Below are 13,178 nucleotides of genomic sequence, written 5' to 3'. Positions count from 1 at the left end.
GTTAGACCTTATCTGTCAATGGCAGCAAAGAATTTGAGGCCATCTGTAATCTAACACACACACACACACACACACACACACACACACACACACACACACAGGCTTCCCTATTAAGCACACCACTGGGGTTGCCTCTGGGTCTGAAGCTGTGGCAGCTGTGAGGGCCATGCCCTCGGGCAGAGCTGGGAGGTGCTGCCTGTCTTGATCGTCCTCCCAGTGGCTGCACATGAAATACGAGGCTTGGGTAAGAGCCTGTACTGGGGGTCACTCCTTTCAGGGGAGAGTTCTCTCCTGGAAGTTACATCTCAAGTACTTGCAGGGACCAACACCACCTTCATCTTCCCTTTGGAAAAGTACGAAAATCACGCCATCCGCAGTCCCCTTCCTTTACCAGTTGCCTGCAATGCAGATGGAGTGATGTTGTGGCTTAGAGGTCAGTCACACCTGGGTCAGATCCCAGCTCACCCACCCCCGCTTGCTGGCTGTGTGACCTTGGCCGAGTTCCTCGACCTTCTGAGCTCCAGTGTCCTCCTCTGTATGTTGAAAAAGTCACACTTTTATACTTCCGTTCAACAAGTATTTATTGACTATCTTCCAGGGGTGCAATGGTGAGAACAATAGGCACTGTCCCTGATGGAGGAAGCTGTCATTAGCTGAAGAGTTATGCAAACAATTGTAACTTTGCCAACTGTGCTAAGTGCCAGCAAAGAGCAATAAGGGTGCTATCGGAGGGTGCAGTCATGATGTGATCACTGTCAAGGAGGCCAGGGACCACTTCTCTGAGGTGATACTTGGCTGTAGTCTGGGGGATCCGTAGCAGCTAACCAGCTGAAATGTGTCTTGGGCAGAGGAAATAGCATGTGCAAAGGCCCTGTGGCTGGATGGAATAAATTGAATAGGAGGTGGTGAAAGGCCAGCGTGACTGGGTCAGAGAGATCAAAGGGTGCAGGTGGGAGATGAGACTGGACAGGTGGGTGGAAACTTTGTTCACCAAGTTAAGGAAGGGTTTAAAAAATTGTATACATTTTATATATTTATTTGAGTGGTTTTACTCATGGAGGTAGAATGACCAGATTGTGTTTCAAAAAGATGCCCTTGGCTGCAGCAAGGAGAATGAACTACAACGTGGCAAAAGGAAATGTGGGCAATCCCATTAGGAGGCTGTGCCAGCAGAATAGTGCCCCCCTAAGATGTCTATGATCCTCAGAACCCGTGAATGTGTTAATTACATGGCAAAAAAGAATTAAGGTTGCAGATGGAATTAAGATTACTCATCACTGACCTTAAAATAGGGAGATTATCCTGGATTACCACCTGACGTAATCCCATGAGTTCAGAGAATGGGTCAGAGACATGGGACATCAGAGGCACTCAACCTCGAGAAGCTTTGAAGAAGCTTCAGAGAGCCCTCGAGAGCTTTGAAGATGGAGCAAGTGCTATTAACCTTATTTTGTAGTTGAAGAAACTGAATTTCTAAGACATGAAGTGACCTACCCAAGACGAAGCATTATTAAGTATTATAACCAGGGCTTAGATCCAGTTCTCTTGACTACAGACTCTCTTTCCATTTCTACACTAGTCTAAGGGACCCTGGGGGACCCAGGTTAGAGTCTGACTGGATCCAGTTCCAGCCCCACCTGTAGTGTCCTCCTCTTCACCCCATCTTCTCCCAACCAGAGCAAACCCTTCCTTATCCTCTTCCCTTTTTTCAAATCGTATTGACAGAGGGTGCTGGGCTGCAGAAGAGGGGGATCTTGGCATTGGAATCATGATGTAGGAGGGCACGTGCATTTAGGCTCATAGAATTTTGGAGATAAAGAGCACTTAGTGTAATTCTGTCCTTTGACAGATGAAAAACTGAAACCCAGAGAAGGGAAGTACCTTGTCCAAGGCCCCCTCCAAGTTAGTAAGACAGTCAGGACTAAATCCTGAACTGCTTCCTCCCCAGACCAAGGCTCCTCCCACTGCATCCTGGGTTCCTGGAATGTTCCCAGGTGTTCCTGGAATCCTCAGCTGGCGTTTGGATGCATTTTCCCATAAAAGTAGGCTGTATAAACCGTAGTGCCAGCAGGTCCCTGGCTGTACAGCTCAGCAGTGCTTCAGTTCATCTAGGCTATGGCTTCCTCTGCCTTTCCTCCCCTGGAAAAACGAACTCACTTGGATGGAACTCTTTCTATGTGAAAATGTTACTCTCTATTTAAAAAGAAGTTCAGATGAACAAATGAACTTTAGAATGTGTAAACTGGGACGCGCCTGGCCTATCACTGTGGACTTAAGGCCTGATGATCTGGAAGACTTTCTCTCTGAAGTCTCCCTCTTTCTCCTTCTGTGTGGTCCAAATGTTTCTCCATCAGTGAAACGGCAGCAAGAGCTTTGGAGTCACACAGACCTGAATTTGAATTTGGATTTAGGCCCATATATGTGACCTCCAGCAAGTCACGGGCAAAGGTGTAGGAGTGAGCAAGGCCCTGCGAGGAACACAGGAGACTGTGTCCTGGACCTTGATCTTCATCAGCCTGCCATGGAGATTCAAATTCACCTTCACTGAGCACCTACCATGTGCTGGTCACTTTCAAGTACATCTCTCACTTAATTCCCACAGCAGCCCCGAGGTGGGTAGTGTCGTGTAGGTTCTTTAGAAGAGGAAACGGAAGCTCAGCGAGGGTGAGTCAATGGTTCAGTATTATTCTACTTATAAGTGGCAGAGGCCCTGACCAGGACCAGTCTTTGTGGTTCTATTTCAACTGCCCTACACCCCATAATGATTAATATAGTCAAGTGAGCAAGCAAATCAACACAGCATAAAGGAAAAGACAATAGGAAAGTGTCTATCTATCTCCTATCTATTATTCTATCTACATTTACTAGGTCCATTCTCCAACCATTTTTTCATTTTTCTGTCTGTCTGTCTATCATCTATCTGTCCATTACTGTATTTATCTAAGGACAAAAGATGGTTCAAAACATACCAGAATTTCTGTCTTGATCAGCTCAGGCTGTTATAACAAAAATACCACAGACTGGGTGGCTTAAACAACAGAAATTTACGTCTCATAGTTCTGGAGGCTAAAGAAGATGTGGGTGCCAGTACAGTTTGGTTCTGGTGGGAGCCCTCCCCCTGGCTTGTAGGTGGTCACCTTCGTGATGTATCCTTACGTGGCAGAGGGAGAGCTCATTTCGCTCCTATCTCTTCTTTTAAAGGCACTAATTCCATCACAAGGACTCCACCCTTATGACCTTATTACCTCTCAAAGGCCCCACCTCCACATACCATCACACTGGGGATTACGGCTTCAAATATGAATTTTGGGGGGGACACAAACATTCAGTCCATAGCAGTTACATATGTCTAAATTAAGTGAAGAATAAAAGAAAAAAATAGGTAGAGGCAGAAGACAGAGCCAAGAATGAGGCTAACAGAAACATGCATTTTATAGAATCTGGCTCATTTATAAGAAGTAGAGCAGAAGTGTGGCTCTGGCCCCCAATGTCTCAGGAAGGACCTGAGCAATTACACATTTCATGGTATAAATAAGGTGAAAGCAAACCAGCTGTTCAGAAGATGCTCACCTGTTCCTGACATTGAGACTTCCGTGTTATCATCGTCCAGGATTAGCAATTAAAATGTGTGCACTACTGTTTTACACAGTATTATATCTTTTCATTCTTACATCCGCTCCAGAACTATTTTATTGTTCTCTTCCTTTTACAGATGAGAAGATTGAGGCTTAGGAAGGTGAAATTCCTTGCTAAAGGCCGTACAGCTCTTACTGGGAGAATGGGGGTTCAGTTCAAACCCAAATTCATTTTTGGCTTACCCCACGGTTGCTAACTGCTTGTTGCCCAGGGACCAAAGGGTGGGCTTCACATTTTGTGTTAGAATTTTGAATGACAACAGACAAATAGCTGTGGGGTGGAATGAGATTATTTTCTTCTTAGCTTTGACAGAAATTACTGTTGAAATACACGGGTTCACCATTTTTGGTGTTCTCGTATATTTTTAATCTCTGAAATCAAAACAAATTTCTGGGGGATCAGAGTCATTGTTCCCATGGCAGCAAAAAATATATTTGGTATTTGATTTGAAACTTCATTTTTAATTCGGACCAAATCCAAGCATTGTGAATTTAAACTGCTGCCAGCCTTCCTAGCCTACCTCGTGAGTGTAAAATCAGTGCAACTATTGTACCCAGCGAGTGCTGGCGGGCATGTGACCATGTTTGTGTCCCATGAGGAATTTGAGTTGGGTGCTTCAGAACATCTGTATCCAAGTGGCATGATTTTTTGCAGAATGCTGTAATACTCTAGAGGAGCTAAAATGGAGGTAGTAACTGGACTTCCACAAGTGTGTCAAATGCATTGATCGGTTGAAACCAGGACTGAATTAATTACTTTATTAAGCAATTTATAGATGCAGAAACCAGTCGCCTTGCCCGCTTTCCCTACCAGGATCTGGACCTGAATAGAATTCCTTAACTCACATCTACCTTCTTTCCCGGATTCTGTATTATAGGAAAATCTATCCTTTTTATTACAGGTGTTCCAGAATACTCTAAGAGTCCTCCCCAGATTTATCCTTTCAGTTTTCCTCATTGGTTGATGCTTAATGATACCATCATCTACCAAGTCACCCAGGCCAGGAACTTCAGTCATCCTCAAAATCTCCCTCTTCTTCACCCACCCGACCATCCGAGTCAATCACTAAGCCTGGGGGCCTCTCCCACTAGGCAGTGCTCACAACAGCCCCTTCCTCTTCCCCCACCCCGTCACCACCTTCCTTCACACCCTGGCCACGCTTTGCTAGAATAGCCTTTAAAGAAAAAAAAAAAGGGAATTCCACGGCCGTCCAGTGGTTAGGACTCCGCGCTTTCACTGCCGAGGGCTCGGGGGTTGAATCCCTGGTGGGGGAACTAAGATCCCACAAGCTACGCGGCTAAGGAAAAAAAAAAAAAGCCTTTAAGTTTGCTTCTCTGCGTCCAAAACACGGATGTCCGAGTGATCCTGTAAAACACAGGTCTGACCATCCTGCCCCTCGGCAGCTCCCCACCGTGTACCGTCATCGTTCTCAAACTGTGTTCTCTGAAGCCAGGGCTCTGCAACCAAGACTGGGGACTCCAGGCCTCTTCCCTGAAATGACCACAGCATTCCCCTTCTATTTACATACGGGCTTCTGCAAAAGATTTTGTTTAAGGAGGGCATTTGTTAAAAAAGAAACTGTTTTTTAAATGACCCCACTCTACCCATGTCTCCTGACTGCAGACCATCCCGGGCCTGCTCCGTATCACTTGCACACGATGGGATACTCCCCAGTCATGGGCACTCCTCGCTGTTCCCCAAACATATGTGTGGTGCCTTGTTTCTTTGAACACACCCTCTTCTCTGCTTGGAGTGGAATTTCTCCTCCTCTCTCCTCCGAGAGCCCCACTTATCCTTCAGAAGCAGCTCAGATGTCACCTTCTGTGGACAGAAGGCGCAGAACCTTCCTTATATTTCCCGCAAGCAAACTATTGCCTCCCTCCCGGGCTCCCACCCGGCCCTGGGCATGTCTTGATGGTGGTCCTGGCCATGAAAACCTTTTCTACATGTCTTCCTGCCTGCCCCCCACTAGATCATGAGTGACTCAAGGACAGGATTTCTATTTTACTCATCTCTGTGTTCCCACTACCTAGCAAAGCACTTGGCCCCTGCGAGAAACTAAATGAATCATCAGGTAAAGCAACACCATTAATTATCTGCCAATCAACAATATGGGTTGGAAGAGCTAAATGCTGTAGATGAATAGCAGGTAGGGTGACGGGCAAGGGGATGAGAGGATGAGGGAAATAGGAGTAAGGGGCTTCAAGGGTTGTTGATTCTGGGCTGCTTTATTTGTACTCAGAACATATATGGTTTTTTAAAATTTTACTTTATTTATTTATTTATTTGTTTGTGCTCGGTCTTAATTGTGGCCCGTGGGCTCCTTAGTTGTGGCATGCGAACTCTTAGTTGCAGCACGCATGTGGGATCTAGTTCCCTGACCAGGGATCAAACCCGGGCCCTGTGCATTGGAAGCGCAGAGTCTTAACCACTGCGCCACCAGGGAAGTCCCAGAACATACGTGTTTCTGAGTATAACTTAAGTATAGTTTAAGGACTATGAAAATGTATTGCATCCCTTAGGCTGGGAGCTCTAACGGGGTCCCCTGTTGGAAAAGCAGACTGTGCAGGTGCTACTTGCTTGGATAATTTCATAGCAACAGTCTTAGCAACTCATCTGTGCATGAGGCTTTGCCCTTTCACCGGAATAGACTCAGTGAATGCTCACAGCACACCCATCCGTTCCGGGGCTGTCGTTATGCCCATTTTACAGAGAAAACCAGCCTTGTGCAGTCATATAGCCAAGAAACAGTAGAGGCAGCACGTGAAAGCGTGTCTTCGGACTCCAAATCCCATCATTTTTCCATGTTGCCTTATCTCCTGACATTACCCCAATAATTGGTCCATGTGCTCTGGGAAGGAGGAGACCACAGAGGAATAGAGGAGTGGGAGAGGGAGATTTATGACCTCACGATGTGTCGTTTCTTACCAAGACCTCACACTCTGAGTGTGTTCAAAAAAAACCTCACCAAATCCTTCTTCTTACTGCATTTCCTTTTTTTTTTATTGAGATATAATTCACACACCATAAAATTCACCGGGTTAAAGTGTACAGTTCAGTGGTTTTTAGTATATTCACAAGGTTGTGCAATCGCTACCACTAATTCCAGAACATTTCCATTAAGTAATTTCTAATGTTTTTGTTTTGCAGATTCCAATAATGAGAGACCCTGGCTGGATTCGAAATGTATGGTCTTCAAACATTAATGTGAGTAGAGTTGCTATGAATGCCCTAATTATATTAATACTTTGACATTTCAAGATGAGAGAAAATACTCTGTGACAAACTGGTTTATTGCCATGGATACGTGCAGTCCCCAAAACAGGACTCTGCCATTCGACTGAAGCTTTCAGAGTTGGCCTGTAGCCCTTTCTAAAGGTTAGATGAGCCCCAGATGAAGCTAAGAACATTTTGGCTAGTTTCTAACCTCTTCTCCCTGCGAGCCATCCTCTCCCACGCGTAGATCTGATTTTGTCACCTCCCTGATTAAAAAGCATTCAATGGCTCCCTAGTGCCAACAGGGAAATGTTCATATCAGGTTCATGCCATTTGTTTGCCCTTAAAGGACTGTCACGTTTATTTAATAAAAGCCCTTGCAGCTGCCCCTGAACCCCTCAAAGCCCTCCTGAAGATTCTGCCTCTTCCTCCTGCACCCATTGGTCCCTTTTGTCACTGCCCTGTGCCCGGTCCCCAAGCCTCAGCCGGGCCCTTCAGGTTGTCTCTGTGACTGTACTTAGTGCTTTGCTCTCTGCTCTTTTAGGGTCTCCCTAGACCCCATGTTCAGCAGCACGAGGGCCAGCACCACGCCGCCCCCATGCCCATGCCAGCTTCCAGGTTCTGCTTGTGAATCTGGCTCGCTGAGCCTCTGAAGTTTGGGGGGCTATTTTGCTGAAGCATCCCTGGCAGTGGTCCACCTACATCCTGGTTCTTTTTTTTTTTTTTTAATAAATTTATTTATTTATTTATTTATTTATTTTTGGCTGTGTTGGGTCTTCATTTCTGTGCGAGGGCTTTCTCTAGTTGTGGCGAGCGGGGTCCACTCTTCATCGCGGTGCGCGGGCCTCTCACTGTCGTGGCCTCTCCTGTTGCGGAGCACAGGCTCCAGACGCGCAGGCTCAGTAATTGTGGCTCACGGGCCCAGTCGCTCCGCGGCATGTGGGATCTTCCCAGACCAGGGCTCGAACCCGTGTCCCCTGCATTGGCAGGCAGACTCTCAACCACTGCGCCACCAGGGAAGCCCCATCCTGGTTCTTTTCTCACAATATGTTCATCTCGCCCTCACCTTGCCTAAGTTCAGCAACTTCATACAACTTGCTCTACCCCCTAGATTTTAAACCTGAGATCCTTTCCTGTGGAGAAGAGACTTGGAAAAGCTCGAGGAAAGGCTTTTGGAATAATCCAGGGAGGAAGTGATAAAGCCTGAAGACTTATTTCAGGGTGTCCATGATGGGGAGCCTCACTTGCTTTTCTAAAGACCTTGGACTTTATCCTACAAGTAATGGTAATGGGGGGTGTTGGCATTGAGGGGCCGTAAGCAGGCAGTGCCGTGTCACATCTGCAGCCCTGTTCCAGGGTAGTCATGGGATGGGGCTGGAGACAGGGAGGCCATTTAGGAGGTCATCGTCAGCCTGGTTGAGCTGAAGTGTGTGGTGGACAGTCCAAATGGAGGTTTCCAGAAGGTAGCTGGATGTTTGGTCTGGAGCTGAGAGGCAAGGTCAGGACTGGAGATACTGATCTGTGGGTCAACAGTATCGCTGAAGTCTCCAAGGGGGACAAAATCACCCAGGGAGTGTGTGTGGCCAGGGGAGGTGGGTTTCCAATCAGAACCTCTACTGTCACAGCTTTTGGTAATTTTTATGTTGTTATCCTTAGAAGATAGGTTCATAAATTCCAAAAATGCTTAGTGATGAGAAAACCCAAGTGAAGGGAAGGTACAACAGGGCAAGAGAGTAGGGCTCAAAATCTCTGTCTTTGCCTGTCTGTCTCTTTCTCTGTCCCTGTGCCTGTCTCTGTCTCCTACTTACTGTGCAAATAAATGTTCTAGGCACGAGGGTACACTAATGGGTGCGTCGTGGTTGGTCTTTTGCTTGAAGGGCTCACCAACCAGTAGAGGAGACAGAGGCATACGAAATGACGCAGCCACAAGGCTCCGTGAAATGTGCCGTGATGGAGTCCCATGTGGGCTGGTTAGTACAGAGAAGCCAGTGATGAATTCTTCATGGACCCGAGGAATGCTTTCCTGGAGGTCCAGCTCTCAGTTTGAAGAATCTTGGTTTGGCCGTGGGATGCAGAAACCCCCCAGATACACACCAGCATACCCATCCCTGCACACGTAGAGGTTCATTCAAGGCAAAAGGCCCCGAGTTCTGGAGGGAGAGTTGAGCAATGAAATGTTCACCCAAACTGCGTAACCCGTGTAACTCAGGCGAGAGAACGTGGTACAATTAGTCACATGAAGCCTCCCTCTTGGCCAACCTGTGCTTTGATTGCACCATTTCTAGCAAAAGCAGCAATTCTCAGAATTCTAGATTATCCTGGCACAGTTACTTGGAACCATATTTTGCTTACTCCTTTTCTTTCTTATCTTTCAGTTTGAAAAAGGACAGGATTTAAAATGTCTTCTTGGATGGAAAGCACATTTTGTACAGGGAGGAAGTGACTTTTGGTTAGATTTAAATTAATTTTTGAAAAATTTTACCCAAGTGCTTCATGTGCCTATTTTCTAGAAAATCTACTAGGAAATGCTGACTCACGACGAAAGCCAACTACTTACATATCTTCTTTGCACCTTATCCTATGGAGTTACTGATAGAGGAGAATCTAGCTGATTCTCACAGAGCATCATATGCTAATGCATCCTCCTTTTTTATACTCTGCCATTTATGTATAATCTTATCCTGTTTTAGTTTGTTCTTTATTCAGACTCTGCCTTTCTTATATAGAGAGTTTTTCTTGGGGAGAAGTGTGTTTTTTCTGGAAGTTATGTTTGCCTTTCTTTTTCCTTGTTAGCAGGAAAAATTTGTGCTTCCCATTCCCTGCCTGTCCTTTCTCCCGTGCCCTCCGTTCCCACAACACACACACATGATGTCCTTAAGCTTTTACTTTAGTCTATCACTTGGAAACTATCACAGTCTTTATTTTTAAGCCCATTAACTTGTTTTAATTGGGATCTATTTATCTTATTTGGATGACCATGATTTTCATATAGCACTTTGGTTTTCTTATTTGTTTAACAAACCTTATATGGTGCTTACCAAGTGACAGGTTCTTTTCTAAGAGTATTACAAAATTAACTCATTTACTTCCTTACAGTAGTTCTATAAGTTGGTCTTATCATTATCTCCAGTTGAGAGATGAGAAAATGAGCACAGAGAGGTTGAGCCACTTGCTCAAGGTCACACAGCTGATAATTGGCAGGGTTAAGATTCAGACCCACATCTTCTAGCTCCAGAGACTTTATTCCTAAGCACTGCAACATGCTGCCTCTATAAGAAGTTTCTCTCATTCAGTAGTTTCTAATTCTTTTCATTTATTCCTTGCACTTAGTACTTTTATCACGTTCCCTAATTTTTCCAAACTCTCAGCTCTCTGTGCAGGAGTCCTTTTTTTCCTATAACCTCTCTCTGCAGGAAATCGCTCTTCCTGCTTGCTCTCAGTCCTCTGCCAGAGCTGTCATCTTGGGAGGCTCTCACTACATCCACCTTTACCCTGATCCCTGTTTTCTTCTTAGTTCACTCTTTAAAAATAAGCAAACTGGAGTTTTGTTTTCATGTAACCTCCCAGAAAAGGGAGATAGAAGATAAGTTTTCGAGTCCTTGCCTGTCTGAATCTCCTTTTTAATTTGACTTCACATTTGATAGTTTGGTTGGAATTAGCATTTGAGGTTGATATTAATTTTTCACAGAATTTGAATGCATTGTTTCATTGACTTCTAATAACCAATGTTACCTGTATGCCAGTCTGACTTTTGTTCCTTCCTGGGTGACCTACTATTATTATTTTCTACCTGTAAGTTGTTAGGGTCTTCAATTAATCCTTTGTGTCCTGAAGCTTCACAGTGATGTGCCCAGCAGTGGATCATGTCTCACGCATTCTGCTTAGACCCTGGAGCACAAGTCTGTACTGTCCTAGTGGACAACATACTTGTAAGCTAATGAGTATCAGCAGATGAAATATGTCAACAGACTAAAGGAAAATGGAAAACAAATAAAAGAGTGGTGACTGGAGGCCCATCAGGTTCCCCTCTGTCTCTCTTATCTCGTATAGCCCAGCTTTTTGGTCTACAATTGGTATGTTTCATTCACTTAATCTTCTATTTTTGTTATGATTATTTTTGGCAATCAAATTTTTCCTTTAACAGGTTCTTTTTTGTTCTCCAGTCTTTTTCTCTTTCACAGCATTCTCCTGTTTGTTGTTTTCTGAATGAAATAACTTCCCAGATCTCTCTGAGATTTGAATTTGGGAATTTCTTCCTATTAATTTCTCTTCTGTTCCCTTCATTATTTTTATTTCTTCTGGAGTCAGGTTTCCCCTGTCTGTCATTCTTTCTCTTGCATGTGGCAGAGTTTCCTCAAATGGCTGGTGATTGGCAGGTGACTGTATGCATGGGGTAGGAAGGTTGCCTGGAAACTCCCATGGCTGGGGTTCACCCTAACCAGTCAGGGAGCCGGTGGTTACCCGGGGAACAGTGTGATTCTGGTTCCGGCACCTGTTTGAGGGTCTCCTGGGCAGGTAGTCCCTCCCTTGGCTGCAGCCCCCTTGCAGGTATTCCAGGTTGTAACTTGCTCCGTGTTATTTGTTTCTCTAAAATTTTATTTACTTTTTATTGAAGTATAGTTGATTTACAATACTGTGCCAACCTCTGCTGTACAGCAAAGTGACTCGGTTCTATACATACAGACATTCTTTTTTTAATATCTTTTCCAATATGATTTATCCCAGGATACTGAATATAGTTCCCTGTGCTCTACAGTAGGACCTTGTTGTCTATCCATCCTATATATACTAGTTTGCATCTGCTAATCCCAAACTCCCAATCCATCCCTCCCCCACCCCCCCACCTCTTGGCAACCACAAGTCTGTTCTCTGTGTCTGTGAGTCTGTTTCTGTTTTGTAGATAGGTTCATTTGTACCATATTTCAGATTCCACATCTAAGTGATATATGGTATTTGTCTTTCTCTTTCTGACTTACTTCACTTAGTATGATAATCTCTAGTTGCATCCATGTTGCTGCAAATGGCATTATTTCGTTCTTTTTTATGGCTGAGTAGTATTCCATTGTATATATGTACCACATCTTCTCTATCCATTCATCTGTCGATGGACATTTAGGTTGTTTCCATGACTTGGCTGTTGTGAATAGTGCTGCTATGAACATAGCGGTGCATGTATCTTTTTGAATTATAATTTTGTCTGGATTATGCCCAGGAGTGGGATTGCTGGATCATATGGTAATTCTATTTTTAGCTTTCTAAGGAACCTCCAGACTGTTTTCCATAGGGGCTGCACCAACTTACATTCCCACCAACAGTGTAGAAGGGTTCCCTTTTCTTTTCTTTTTTTTTTTAAATAAGTTTATTTATTTTTATTTATTACTTATTTTTGGCTGGTCTGGGTCTTCATAGCTGCGCTGTCTTTCTCTAGCTGCGGTGAGCGGGGGCTACTCTTCATTGCGGTGAGCAGTCTTCTCATTGCAGCGGCTTCTCTTGTTGCAGAGCATGTGCTCTAGGCACACAGGCTTCAGTAGTTGTGGCACATGGGCTTCAGTAGTTGTGGCTCATGGGCTCTAGAGCACAGGCTCAGTAGTTGTGGTGCATGGGCTTAGTTGCTCTGTGGCATGTGGGATCTTCCCGGACCAGGGCTCAAACCCGTGTCCCCTGCATTGGCAGGTGGATTCTTAACCACTGCACCACCAGGGAAGCCCTAGGGTTCCCTTTTCTCCACACCCTCTCCAGCATTTGTTATTTGTAGACTTTTTAATGATGGCCATTCTGACTGGTGTGAGGTGGTACCTCACTGTAGTTTTGATTTGCATTTTTCTAATAATTAGTGATGTTGAGCATCTTTTCATGTGCCTACTGGCCATCTGTATTTCGTCTTTGCAGAAATGTCTATTAAAGTCTTCTGCCCATTTTTCGATTGGGTTGTTTGTTTTTTTGTCATTGAGTTGTATGAGCTGTTTGTATATTTTGGAGATTAAGCCCTTGTGCTCTGCATTATTTCTTTACTCAACCTTTCCCTTTGCTTTCACCTTCCAAATTTGATTAGATGTCTTTTCCACAGAAGGTGGCCCTCCTGTTCTCTCTCTTCACTGTTATAAGTTTTTAAGTTCTGAAGTTTCCTTGAAATTTAATGAGATGCAGTGTCTGGAAGTAAAGGGAAAATAAACACACCCGTGTTTGTTCTGCTTCACCTGCTACCCTGCCCCAGGATTTTCCTCCTTGTTCAGCATTGTTAATGGAGCTATTCTGCGCGTGTCCGATGACATTCACTGTGTTCCTATCCAGAAATGCACCGCATATCTCTTACAGCCGATTGCGTT

At 44.7% G+C, this 13,178-nt stretch overlaps 1 protein-coding gene across 9 annotated transcripts in view; it reads left to right on the top strand.

Moving 5' to 3' along the window:
* The window catches only part of LPIN1 (lipin 1), a 169,126-nt gene that overhangs the window by 26,411 nt on the left and 129,537 nt on the right, over nucleotides 1-13,178 (top strand). For all 9 annotated transcript variants that reach the window (XR_014235014.1, XM_082357511.1, XM_082357509.1 and 6 more), the window contains exon 2: nucleotides 6,787-6,843. Coding sequence is in view for 8 of the 9 variants with exons in the window: in XM_082357511.1 (XP_082213637.1) it covers nucleotides 6,787-6,843 (57 nt within the window). In the remaining variant the exon portion in view is untranslated. The remainder of the gene's footprint in view (nucleotides 1-6,786; nucleotides 6,844-13,178) is intronic.

This window comes from Balaenoptera borealis, assembly GCF_965194805.1.
Source record: "Balaenoptera borealis genome assembly, chromosome: 15".
Taxonomy (NCBI): domain Eukaryota; kingdom Metazoa; phylum Chordata; class Mammalia; order Artiodactyla; family Balaenopteridae; genus Balaenoptera; species Balaenoptera borealis.
This window is presented reverse-complemented; position numbering and strand designations above follow the sequence as displayed.